General features: G+C 36.6%; 1 protein-coding gene across 2 annotated transcripts in view; it reads right to left on the bottom strand.

Annotated features, from left to right (window-relative positions):
- hyd (E3 ubiquitin-protein ligase hyd) overlaps positions 1 to 14,545 on the bottom strand; it is a 670,489-nt gene that overhangs the window by 304,000 nt on the left and 351,944 nt on the right. For both annotated transcript variants that reach the window (XM_090375987.1, XM_090375986.1), the window contains exon 25: positions 7,248 to 7,369. In XM_090375987.1, the coding sequence (XP_090232113.1) occupies positions 7,248 to 7,369 (122 nt within the window). The remainder of the gene's footprint in view (positions 1 to 7,247; positions 7,370 to 14,545) is intronic.

Here is a 14,545-nt window from a genome sequence, read left to right on the forward strand (position 1 = left end):
TATGGAAATTCTTTTATTGTTGATGATTTTGTTAATTTTGTCTAAGCATAAATAAATATAAAATTACAAAAACATCAGCTAATTTTTCTTCAAACTTCATTTCCTGTTCATTACAGAATCAATAATGAAATGCAGCATGGAATTTTGTTGCCCCTAACCAGTTTCTCCATGAAAGCACTGTGATTTTGCCACATGACATTTGTTTAGAGCAGACTGGGTTCAAATCCCATAGGAGAACACAGAAATTCTTAAAAGCCTCTTTAGATCAAGGCTGTACTTCTCTATAGGTTATCCTGGATTTTTCAGCCCATATAAAATCTCTCTCTCTCTCTCTCTCTCTCTCTCTCTCTCTCTCTCTCTCTCTCTCTCTCTCTCATACACACAATACTGCCTAAATAATGCTGATGTGTCATAGAACCAACACACGCACACACCTAACACAACTACCCTTTTGTCAAATTCTTCAAATAGATGAAGATATAAAAATCAATCATTAAATAACACTAACTGGTTTGTAGTGAGTATTAGCAAGGTAAAAAAGTGCACAAAACTTCTCCCCAAGTATATCTAAAAACTGTGCACTAACTCTGCTGTGTCACATGTCATGAAAAACTTAATTTATGAGATTTCTTTGGAATGTCCTTTGAACCACCTTTTCACTGGTACTCAACATATGTGTTTGTTTAAATCAAAATTTGGAATTTTGAAATTTTACCAACAGTTCAACCAAGCACTGGGAAGATCTCAAATAACTAGATTTGGATCTTGATCTTCAGAAAGAAGACACATTTTGATACTGTTCTGCTGTTGAGGTGAGGTGAGCTACACTTTTTTGCAAGACACTGAGTGGAATTTTATTTATTGATTTGAAATTATTTGTTTTCTCTAAACTTTAGTTTGAAATTTAGAAGTGTTTTTTTTTTTTTTGTGATTTCCTGATTAATTTGGTGTATTTATTCTTTGCTAGGCCATTGTAACTGCTTAAAAACTGAGGTTTCTTAAGCAATTACAATTGTTGCAGCCATTCTTTTAGTATTGATATAGCAGATAGTGGAAGTTTCTACATAGCTTATAGCAGTGTAATCAGTATCAGAAGAGGATTATAAACTATAATTTATAACACAACTTACACATGTTTTAATAACTTAACTCTATCACGTAGTCCGTAACATATAACATTAATATTCGCAGTGCTTTTAGTATTAGTGATTTGGCATAGATAAAAAAAAAAAAAAGGTAAAGTGCAGCCGTTATCAACCCACTGCAGGATGGAAGCCTCCTCAACAATTCATGCTGAGAGAAATGGACCATAATCTGCCACGCCGGTCCAATGCGGGTTGGCAGATCGACTGTATTCAGCAGTCAGGGGCTTGAACCCCGGTCTACTCAAAGAGTGTGTGCTACTGCACTCCAGCTCCTGACCACTTGGCGTAGATATAGTATCGCAAATAGGTAGTGCAAAGGTTTGAATCACGTAGGTTCACAATAGATAGTTAAATTTATTATCTATTATAACTACTTAGAATTTACAAACATTATGTTATAGCATAATACATATAATTTAAACATGATAGGAGAAACAGAATTCATATAACATAAATTGGTAGGAGATACAAAATACCATAAGCTCGATATTGAAATATACACTGTGCTGCCACTTTATTAGGTGCACCCCTGCAGTGCACACAAATGCAGCAGAACAATTTTCTAGTATCAGTTAAGTGTACAAACCGTAGCAAGAATGGAGAAAGGGAGTGATCTAACAGACTTCGAACGTGGCATGGTAGTAGGTGCAAGACATGCTGGACAAAGCATCTCTGAAATGGCAGTTCTCCTTAACTTTTCACGCACCACAGTTTGGTGCAACAAACAGAAAACATCCTCTCAACAGCAGGATTTCTTCCTGTGAAAGAAAATTGCTTGTTGATGAGAGAGGTCAGAGGAGGATGGCTAGAATTGTGCAAGCAAAGAGATGGGCCACAATGTCGCATATCACGTCAGAATACAACCTTGGTGCGCAGAACAAACTATCACAATGGACCACTAGTCGCACTTTGTCGCAAATGGGCTAACAACAGCTGATGGCCACATCGCGTATCTTTGTTATCAATGAAGAACAAGAGAGCACACCTCCTGTGGGCACAGCAACACCAGCACTGGACTATCGAGGATTGGAAAACAGTTGCTTGGTTTGATGAATCAAAGTTCCTGGCGCATCGTGTTGATGAAAGGTTCAGAATTTTGCGAAAACAACATGAATCCATGGACCCATCATGTCTGATGTCTGTGCAAGGTGGTGGGGGCAGTGTTATGGTATGGGAAATGTTCTCTTGGCACACGTTGGGTCCACTGATACCCATCGATTCAGGTCTGAATGCCACATCGTACCTAAACATCGTTGCTGACCAAATGCATCCGTTCACATTGACAGTTTATCCTCAGTCAGATGGTTACTTCCAGCAGGATAATGTGCTGGTGCACAAAGCCGAAATCACTACGGAATGGTTCCCAGGACAATGACTTTTCTTTGCTGCAGTGGCCCACTCAATCTCCAGATCTCAATCCTATTGACATCTTTGAGATGAGTTGGAAAGGGCTGTTTGCTGCAGGCCTACACCTCCGTTGAATCTCAAGGAACTGCGTGACACACTCATGTCTGCATGGTACTCCATCCCTGCACATTTTCAGCATCTTGTTCAATCCATCCTAGATGAATTCAGGCTGTTTTGAAGGCTAAAGGAGGCACAACACGCTATTAGGTAGGCGTACCTAATTAAGTGGCAGCACAGTGTATATATATTTTCAGTAACATAAACTTCATAGCATAATCGGTGCATAGTGTTATTACTGCATTGGTATATTAGTTTAATGTAGTATTTTTAATTTTATTCAAATTTAATGAAATCATGACTCGGACCAGAGTAACAAAGCAAAAGGGTCAAGTTAGTGGAAGTGCTGTGGATTGGGGGAGAACTGAGCGGGGCAGTTGCCCTTATGAGAGCTTGAAGAAGAGGGTGGATGCCCTCGAAGGATTTTGGGGGACCCATCAGGCTCTCACAGCTGCACACATCAATGCAAGAGATTGCACTTGATCATCAGGCAACATAGCAGCAACCCTCAAGGCAAAATGTACTGGTCCCACAGAAGCTAGTTGTGGTTGTTGGTGACTATTGTCAGGGGAATGGGAAATATATGGTGCAAAAAAGGTGGAATAGGAACAGGGTATGCCTGCCAGGGCAAAAGTTGATGACGTTATAGAGCAGACATCATCTTTTAAGGGCACAAAAGATGATACCGTTGTACACATTGACATAACGACAATAAGAATAGGAGATCTGCAGACTTACCTAATAAGCAACAAGTCAATGTTCAAAAAAAGTTGCGAGTTTGGATTAAATTTTAATGTGTCTGCAATTTTTCCCAGACATGATTAGAGCCTTGTCAATCAATTTGGCCCTGGAAAGATTGTGCAAGGTTGATGGGGTACAATTTTTCTCAGTGTGGTCTGTGCTTGTTAAGAGGAAAGACTGCTTCTACAGGGATAGCATACAATTAAATAGAAAGTGTGCAAGAATATTTCTGATACTATCAAGGCAGTTAAGTGGGTCGGAAACCTGCTAGCTTGAGGGGATACACAGACTAATAGATTAACAATGGCCACAGGCAGAGGTGAAAGTGATTCTTGCACTGCTTTTATTGGAATGAGCAGCAGCCTGTGAAGCAAAGTGCTGGGGATTTCTAGAACTGCTGGAAGTCATCAAGGAACAACATAAGTACATGGGCTATGTTTGGGTAATTAAGAGTAAGAACAGGTGCATGCATACTTGCATGTACACCAATGATAGGAGTATAGTAAATCAGTTTTATGAATTAGAAGTGCTGGTCAAAACATGAAAGGCAGTAACTGTTGGGATATCAGACACTTGGTGCACACGGATATAAGGAATGCAGAATTTGAATTTGGTGAGTACAACTTGTACAGAATAGATAGATAGGATAGAAAGGAAGGAGTGGTTATGCTGTTAGTTAAGAAACACATAAAATCTATGAAAGTGCATCCAGTTGACATATATGGTTAGTGCAACATTGAAGTTTGGTGTGATGTAAGCACTGGGAAAGCAAAAATGAGAGTATGAGTGTGTTATAAGCCTAATGGTGTGGCCAGACCACTGCCTTATACAAAGGCAATGGTCAGGCTGCACCATTAGGTCAGCTGTGTACAGGTCTGGAGGCCTCATTATAGGAAGGATGTAGAATTTCTAGAATGGGTACAAAGAGAAGGGCAACAAGATTGGTGAAAGGAACAAAGGAGTGCTTGTGTCAAGAAAGGGTTAATTCTGCAAGTTGCAGCATCTGGAGAGTAGGCACCTGTGAGGTGATCTGATTGAGGTGTATAAGGCCTTGAATGGTGTGAGCAGGCTCAATGCTGATGGGATTCTTCTACTTGATCAGATTACAAACCTGAGGGGGCATACATTCAAATTGAGGAAAGACAGTTGTAGAAGAGACATGCAGAAGTTTGCTTTTAACCAGCAAGTAGCTGATTGCTGGAACAAACTTCCATCTGTTGTTGTGGAAGTTGATAGCTTAAGGTGTTTTTTTTTTTTTTTTTGGTTGATGCTGCCTTCTTGCATCATATGCCTCAACTAATGGTAATGACTCTGATGAGTACAATGAACAACCATACAGAGAAATACAATAGGTAAGTAAATCAGGTTACCTTATAATGGGGGATTTTAACTTCCCGGATATATGTATATAAAGTGCTTAGCATCATAATACACAGCCATTTCTGAATAAACAGAAAATTTTTTAAGGTGGCATCGTTTTAGGTTATATCTCATATTGTGAATACCTTCACAACGAGTTGCCATGATATTGCACTACTTCGAATAAGTAACGCTTCACCTAAGGAGAAGACTAATGTACCCAGACAGCACCGTTTCAGGGCTATTTGGCCCTTCTTCAGTGAGTGGGTAGGTACCCAAGTGATGCAATGATGGCAAAAACAGTTATGAAGTATAACTCCACAATATGAGAGATGCCTGATGGTGTATGATGTATTTAGACTAAGGTGCATTTAGGGCTAGAGCCTCAAGCTGCGAACAAATTTAGACTATGTATATAAAGTGCTTAGCATCATAATACACAGCCATTTCTGAATAAACAGAAAATTTTTTAAGGTGGCATCGTTTTAGGTTATATCTCATATTGTGAATACCTTCACAACGAGTTGCCATGATATTGCACTACTTCGAATAAGTAACGCTTCACCTAAGGAGAAGACATAACTGTTTTTGCCATCATTGCATCACTTGGGTACCTACCCACTCACTGAAGAAGGGCCAAATAGCCCTGAAACGGTGCTGTCTGGGTGGTGGTACCTATCTGAGAATAAGTAACATTAGTCTTCTCCTTAGGTGAAGCGTTACTTATTCGAAGTAGTGCAATATCATGGCAACTAGTTGTGAAGGTATTCACAATATGAGATATAACCTAAAACGATGCCACCTTAAAAAATTTTCTGTTTATTCAGAAATGGCTGTGTATTATGATGCTAAGCACTTTATATACATAGTCTAAATTTGTTCGCAGCTTGAGGCTCTAGCCCTAAATGTGCCTTAGTCTTCCCGGATATATTGACTGGAACTTGGGAGTTGGTCACTTGCACACTAGCAAGTGATTTTGTAGATTTATTAGATGACTGTTTTCTACTGCAGCATGTTAGAAGGGCAACAAGAAAGAGTAATACTCTTGCTCTGATTATCAACAGCGATTATTCATACATTAAGAATCTTCAGACAAAAGAGCCACTTGGTGGCAGTGATCATGATCAGTGTACTGATGTGGGATTTACTTAAAGATGTAACTATTATCACGGGTAAAGGGAAGGGTTTTAGGCTTTCATAAAGGTTACTACAGTGGTCTCAGACAGTTTTTACAATCTATACAGTGGTACCAACTGATGATGTTACTAACAGCAAACTCTAAATGGGAAACATTCAAGTACATAATCTTGGAAGTTACTAGACTTTTCACACCAACTTAGCATTTCTGTTCAAGGTTTAGGCCTAAATGGACGTCAGATGAACTAATTAGATATGTCACAGAGAAATAAATTATCAGGAAATACAGAACTCTATGGTGGTAGACATGAGCCAATTTGTAATCAAGCCATAAAGGAGGTTAGGGAGGTGAAAGCAGATTATGAGAAATCTTTGGCAAAGGATGCAAAGAAAAACAGCAAAGACTTCTTTACTTATGTAAACTCTAGAAGGAAGGCGGTTGAATCAGATTGGTCCACTTGATATCAATAGTTCAACTGTTGATGATCCTGCTCAGGTAGCTGACAAACTGAATGAGTAATTTGCATCTACATTCACATGAGGAATTCTGTAGAGAAGTGAAAGCCAGAAGTTTATGAAACTCTAAATGACTTTGTTATAACTGAGAAGAAAGTAAAGGAGATATTGTTCAAGTTAAACATAAGAAAGGCACCTGAGGTGGATAGTACCTATCCAATTAAATTAAGGTAGGCACTAAAGGAAGAAAGCTAACACTTAGCCATAATTATGAGAGCATCCTTGGATTCAGCATTCAGGGGAGGTCCCTAAAAATTCAAATTGAGGAAAGACAGTTGCAGAATGGATGTGCCAAAATTTGCCTTTAGCCTGCTGATTCTCTGGAACCGGTTGATTATCTGGAACAAACCTCCATCTGTCGTGGAAGTTGATAACTTAAATAAATTTAAGGAAGAACTGGACAAACTTTTGGAGTGAATGGATAGGTGAATGGGAAGTCTATTTTTTTATTTATTTTTTTGCTGATGCTGTATAAGCTTGCTTTCTTGCATCATATGTAACTACTATCAACTTTCATCTGTCGTTGTAGAAGTTGATAGGTTAAATAAATTTAAGGAGGAACTGGACAAACATTTAAAGAGAATTGTTTTGTAAAATTTTTTTTTTTTTGGCTGATGCTGCATAAGCTCATACACTTGCTTTCTTGCATCACATGCCACTACTACTACTAATGCTAAATTGCTCTCTTCCCACCTTTCTCTAACTTAAAAAAAAAAAAAAGTATTTTTACCAATAGGCCAGCTGTGAATACACCAGAAGCATGATATACACACCATTATGCTGATTAAACACTAAGGTCAGTACAGTTAATTCATTTAAGGTTTTGGTATATCATATTCATATTTCTTATAGTTATTTATTCTTAAAATAAATATTATACTGTACCTAAATCAGATGCTGGAGTTTTACGGGGAGCTGAGGAACGTGGCCTAGATGGTCTATACTGCCTCTGTTCGACAACTTGCCTTCCTACAGTTTGCACCAAGAACAGCAGTATACTTTCACCTCTGAAAAACCAAAAATAAGGTACTTGTAATTTACATATAAACTAGCAATGTAGTTTGGTGACTTTTATGGGTTCATTAGTAATATGCACTGTTCCCGTCAGGCATTCCATTATTTACTTAAATAAGTCAGCATAAATTTCCTCCCTGAAATAATTTCGACAGATTCTTGTAGGAAATATGTTCAAAACTTAGATATGTGCTTAAAAAGTTCTCATCACTTTAGCGTTTTCAAATATTGTAGGTTAATGACCTAAAACCAAGACCTGCAGTTTGTTTAATCATCTTTATCTGTTTATTTTTAAAATTTTTTTTCTAGAACTTTCAGGAGATTTCTAGAGCACTCAGGAGCTTTATACAACATTTGAGAATGTTCCGGACCATTTTAGAATATTGTTATGTGCGGAAGAAAGGTGGGGATGTTTCTGTAAGGTTTTAGAACTTTCACTAGAGTTCTCTAGAAATATTGTGAGCCTTCTAGGAACTTCTCAACAGGTATATATATGAGTGGGTTTTGCACCAAGCAAGCAATTTCGTATTTCAAAAAGTGTTTCAGAGAGTGAGTGGCGAACAAAGTGAACAAGTGCTTTAGTGAATTAATATTTGTAAAGAAGTGTTGTGTGCATAAGTGCAAATCGTGAACTGTGTTTTAAATTAGAAATAGAAAATCTAAAATTTCTTAATTGTGTTCTTATGTGTGTATACCTCAACTGTACATGAAATATGCCGCATTCTTGCCGAAATAAGCCTGATAGCTTTTGTTACGTTTGCAGAGAAGTGGTATTAAAATTGCAGTGGAAGCCACAGTCAACTTGTGAGAAAAGCCTATGAACTCTATTTTGGATGTATGGTCAAAGATCAAGATAAAGTATGGGTTCCAAAGATATCTTGTAGCTCATATTAAAGGACATTAACAGGCTGCTTAGAGGAAGTAATAAATCAATGCTTTTTGCTATTCCGGTGATATGGTGGGAACCTCGAAACCACATAAACAATTGTTACTTTTGCATGACCAATATTTCTGGTTTTTTTTTTTTTTTTTTTTTTGGGAAATCCAAGCATAAAGTAGAGTATCCTGCTTTAAGGCTGGTTGCTCGTGATGATACAATGTCAGTGCCAAAGCAACCAGAAACTTATAGACTTGACCCTGATTCAGGATTGGAAAAGGAATCTCCAGTAGATGCAGAACCCAGAATGAGTAAAGATCCGGACTTTTCAACTCTTAATATTGCAAAGCCATATCTAATCACTTAGGCAGAATTCAATGATTTGGTTAGACAGTTGGACCTCTCCAAAACCAAGGTTTAATTACTAGGATCACGGCTTCAGCAGTGGCATCTTGAAAAGGGCATCAACGTGTCTTTTTATAGGAAAAGGCAGTCTAACACAATGACCTATTACTCCATGGTTGGTGCTTTGGTTTATTATAGCAATGTCCAGGAATTAATGAAAGATTTACATCTGGAGCCCATCCCTGAGCAGCAGAGGCTTTTCACTGATTCAGCCAAGGTCAGTCAGAAAGCAGTTTTACTCCATGATGGAAATAAGTATCAAAATACAAATGGAATATCTGTGCTGACCTAAAAGTGGTAGCATTGCTGTTGCAAGGTGGATATACTAAATACTGATGCTTTTTATGCAAGTAGGACAGCTGAGTGAAAGATTGCCACTACAGGGTAAAACACATGGCCAGACCATTCAGAAACTTATCCTCTGGTGGATACGTCAAAAATCTATTTGCCTCCATTGAACATCAAGCTGGGTTTAATAAAAAAATATATAAAATACTAGTGTAAACAATGGACAATTTTCCTGTTTCAGGCAAAAGTTTCCTCAAATCAGTAAGGCCAAAATAAAAGAGGGAATTTTTGTGGGTCCTCAAATCAAACTGCTAATCCAAGACAAGGAATTCACTAAAAAATTAAATGCTACAGAAATAAGAGCCTGGAAGGAATTTAAAATGTCTGCTGAAACTTTTTTGTCAATGAGAAATCACAAAATTACAGTGAAATTGTGGATGAGTAATTTTAGAGTAGAGAGAGGTGAGTTGCAACATGTCGTTAAAGCTTCATTTCCCACATTCCCGTTTAGATTTTTTTTCTGAAAGCTTGGAGTGGTCTCCCATGCTTTCAGGAATTTTTTTCACCGATGAACACGGCAAAAGGTTTCACCAAGATATTTCACAAATGGAAAAAAGACAATAAAGAAAATGGAGTCAAAATATGTTGGCAGACTACTGTTGGAATCTCATATGGAAGACACCAATGGATGATTGTAAAATGCAAAAAATGACAAAATAAGTGTTTTCTTATCAGATAATAATTGTAAATAGAATAAGGTTAATAGAGCCATTTTTCAATATTTAGTATAGTATATATCAATTACTTAAAATATATGAAATCTTTTTTTACTAAAAACTTAGGTTTTGACTCTAATCCACTTTCCCTTAAATTTGGTAGGAGTTACAACATGGTTGCCATATTTGAATTCAGCAAAATCAAATCTACAAGAATCACCCTTAACACATTGACTGCCATGTCAGCCGTATACGTCTGACACCATTATGTTTTTCAGGTGCTGCATCGGGCATACATTGCCAACACCCTCTGTTTCAGTGGGAGCTATGTCAGCTGTATAGCACTGTCAATTATTGTAAATTTAAATTATTTTTGAAAAGCGTGGCCTCCAGTTATATATGTGATGAAATTTGCATGGCGCTATGAGAAAAAATAAGCAAGTAACTGGTCATTATTTAAAAATTCTTTATTATTACGAATTTTATAATTACAAAATTATGAAGATTTATGGTGTTGTCCAAAACAGTCCAAACACACGAAAGGTTGATGAATACAGTCTGGGCAATATGCCAAAACTCTTTTCCCCTTTCAGCTAGCAACTGATCTTCCTTTCAACTCTCTCAATTTTGCATTAAAAAAAAATGCACATCCTTCTAACTTTCTTCTTTTTGTTTGCATCGAATTTTGTCATTAGTATATGAGTGTTACCACATTTTGGCTTTTCACGTTTCTCTTTCCATTCTATATTTAGCAAATCTGTAACTACCTCTTCCTGAAATCTTATTTTTATTTGTTTTCACATGGCACTCTTGTACACCATGTATGCATTGACAACTGATATTCCAAGTATATACTATCGCTAATTTCCGGTACCACTTTACCCACTTTCTTAGCATTGTGGCATATGAACCTATTTGATTTGACAGATCAATGCCTACCTTTCCCTTATTATGTGCTAGAATAGGAAGTAGGGTTTTTTTTGGTTTCTTTCTATCTTCCTTTACTGGTGGAGAGTCCATCAACCATTTCTGGGACATGCTTTGTTGTTAGTAGTCTCACATCTTGCCACTTCAGAACAATAATTCCATTTTTTCCTTCCTTGGCAATCATCTCCCCTTTATTTAGCTTTGAGTACATGACTCCTCTGGGCATAAATTATTTTTTTTGCTCTTAATGTACCAACATGAGTTTTTTTGATGAAGAAACGATAACACCAGATGGTAGCTGGTATAAAAATTGTCTACATACAAGGTGCGACCTTCATTTAGAAGTCCTTGCGATAACTCTTTGCAGACTTTTGCAGCTAAGCCTACAGATTTTATATAATTTTCAGATTTACCTGAATAGATCCTGCTCGACCAGGTATATCCTTCAGTGGAACATAACTTGAAAGGTTTGATTCCATACCTGTGCACTTTATTTGGTATATACCGTCGGAATATCAGCCTGCCCGTCCAAGGAATAAGAGTTTTGTCAATGACAAAATCTTCGTCGAAGGAAAAATATTTTCTGATATTTCAGCTCCAAAACATCTATCAGTTGTACTATCTTTACTGAGCCTGTCCCCTGGAATAGCGGTTTCATTGTCTGAAAAGTGAATGAGGCGCAACAATTCAAATCTGTTGTGAGACAATTTTTGTTACTAAGTTATTCTTATAGATAGTATAGGATAACTTTAAGATGCAATACTGCCCAATCTTACCAGTCCCATCCACATAAGAAGCCTGAAAAAATTTCTCACCTCATCAGCAGTTGCTGAAACCCAATTTTTTAGATGACTCTGCCGCAAAGCTCAGGTACTCTGAACGTTCTGTTCAGCATATTTGTTTTGTTACAATAAGATTTATTACTTCTTCATCAAAAAAACAATGAAAATGCCTCAAGATGAGTAATGTTTCTTGATACTTCTATTAGCAGTCCTGATTTGCCTGAAAAATCAAATCTTTTTTGGTGTCCTTCATATTTAGTTTATTCAATAGCCTCATTTGTTTCAGTCGCTTCAATCTCAGGTTCTTCGGTCTTTTCAAATTGCTCATCAGTGTTTTCTTCAGCCATCCAGTCTTGAAGCACTTCTTCAATATTTTCTGGGATTTCAGTATCTCCTTCTTCATTTAAAGAAATATCCCAGTCTGATTACTGAATCATCAGAGTCGAAATCTTCTTTTTCATCTTCAGAACTACTACCAAGATTTTCAGCAATTTCTCTCAGAGTTTCTTCTTTTAGCCATTGCTTTTTCAGATTTTTTTTTTTCCCCCACAACATTCTGAGGTTCGACAACAGTGCGCTAATGAACTTGTTTTCACAAAATCTCTATAACAATACTGAAAAACTTATTGCGATGTTTGAGAGTTTATTTTAGCACAATTAGTTTTATCATGTGTGCAATAAACTAATCACAGATGACCTTCATATGTATGCCGTAATAGCTTCACACATATGTGGCCAACACGGCTTCTCAAGAAATAACCTACTGGGCCATGTCGGCCACATATATGCAAAACAAAAAAACTCTTTTTTTGATATTTTAAGCGAAAAACAGCTTAACACTGACATTACAATATTTATTTCAGAATTATTAATCAAATTATTTACTAAATATTTTTTGGCCATGGGGGATTTTTTTCTTAAACTAGCTTGGCAGTCAACGTGTTAATTTTAATAGGGAGTGAAAAAAGTTTTTTCTGTCAACCAGTGTTACCTGTATTTCATTCTGAGGTTCCACAACTGCAAAACTCAGGATGCAACTACTCTTATTTCACTATGACAAATACTTCCTTAAAACTATGAAGTACATAAACCATTAACTGTAACTGGCATTTTTAAGTCCACTATTTTAAAGTCATCATTTAGATAATGCACACTGTTTTGTTATACTAGTAATGAGAAGCAAGTTCTATGATAACAAAAATAAAATAAATACAAATCAGCTACCATGCTGCAAACCTCATATACTTCATAAAATCAACAAAATTTTAAGCAATAATAATACTGAAGCCAGAAATTCTAATAAATATTTGCTGATCGCTTATTACTTCTTCTTTCTTCCAGTCACATAGCTCCCTGAGGAGCTGTTGTGGCCAGTGTCAATTTCCTCCAACTGCATTGATCTTGTGCTCTATGAGCGGCATCACAAACTGTCATGCCCAGAAGGTCATTGATCCCATCCTACCACCTAGTTGCAGGTCTTCCTCTGCTCTGCTCCTCTTCCCCCTCAATTTTTCTTTCCATTATATTTTTCAATAGAAATTTATCCCTTCTTGCTATGTCCGTCCAAAATATTTGAGTTTTCTTCTGTTGATGCTATGAAGAAGAATTTTAGGCCTGCCAATTTTATTCAATACCCACTCATTTGTTCTTCAGTCAAGGTAAGAAATACGCAGTAATCTCCTGTAACACCACATTTTGAATGCCTCAATTTTCTTCCTGTCAACTCTTTTCAGCTTCCATTCTTCCCATCCATAAGTGATAACTGGAAATATCAAATTCTCAGTTTTGTCTTTAGGGGCAGATCTTAATCTCTCCATAATTTTGTCAGATCAGTGACCGACGTTTTAGCAATTGCCTGTCTTCTTTTAATATCATTTGAGCAGTCACCATTTTTATTTATTCTTGATCCTGAGTAATCAAATTCGTCAACTTCTTCGATCTTGCACATTAACCTTCACTTTAATTGTAACCAAGATTATCATCAATCACCATAATTTTAGTTTTATTCACATTCAGAAATTATTTCTGATGAATGGAATTTTGTCAGTTGTCTGTTCTTTGTGTAGAAACCATTGTTTTTAAAACCCTCCTAAACCCAGTACATGAATTCTGAAGACATTCAAAGCCACTGCTTTCACAACTTCAGCTGTGTGGATCATGCCAAACAGTGAGGATCTGTAGAATTTGAAGCAATTATCAACAATTCACTCAATGTTAACTAACTTGATCCTGCAATTATTTTTGTTTTTCAATATGATATAACATTACTTTACAGCAAAAAAATTTTGCCATCAAAGTTTTCTGTCATTTTTCTTCTGTGTCACTGATGAAATGAAAAGTCCTCTTGTGTTTTTTTTTTTTTTTTTTTGCCATTCACTTCACCATTTGCCCATACTGTAAATTTAGCAAATCCTGAAAGCATAGCAATCATTAGGACTTCAGAACCAAAGTTTAAATCTTGATGAATCCTAAGATGAAGAGATATTAAATCAATTCCGATAAAAATTTAGAGTTTAGGCTGTCTACTAAGCAAAAAAAGCTATCCAAAAATTGTATGAAACAACTTTTTTAAATCACTGAATGGTCTTAGGGAAGAATAAAGAGACAGAATGCTCCCCAGATTTTTTTTTTTTTTTTTAGAGACTGCTATCAAAACACTTACCAACACTCAGTTTATCACTGGGGTAAACTGATATACAGTGATGCTACCAGAGACATACCTGCTTTCACTAGGAAGTTACTTTGAAATGTCAAACTTGTGGGTGGAGGCACTTCAAATGCACAATGACCTAACTGTACAGAATAACATGTGTGTGTTGGAGATACAGCAACAACTGTGAATCATAGTTTCCAATTTTAATACACTGGCACACAAGAGTAATAAACCTTACCCCCTCCTACCCTTGGATTAAAATTGTAAATGGATATAACAACGATGTGATATTTCACTTGAATAAGATATGATAACCTAAACGAAACATATTCTGAATTTAATACAACAACATATTAGGGGAATACCACTGCCATTTGCCATTGGATTAAAATTGATGTTATAGTTCAGTTAAATGCAGATGTGACAATCTAAATAAATCAGTTTCTGGTTTAATACAATGGTATGTGGAGAAAATACTTCTTTCCCCATATCTCACTGTTAATGAATCAGAAAAAGATAGC

The sequence above is a fragment of the Mastigoproctus giganteus genome, chromosome 6, assembly GCF_048544385.1.
Source record: "Mastigoproctus giganteus isolate SK-2022 chromosome 6, ASM4854438v1, whole genome shotgun sequence".
Taxonomy (NCBI): domain Eukaryota; kingdom Metazoa; phylum Arthropoda; class Arachnida; order Uropygi; family Thelyphonidae; genus Mastigoproctus; species Mastigoproctus giganteus.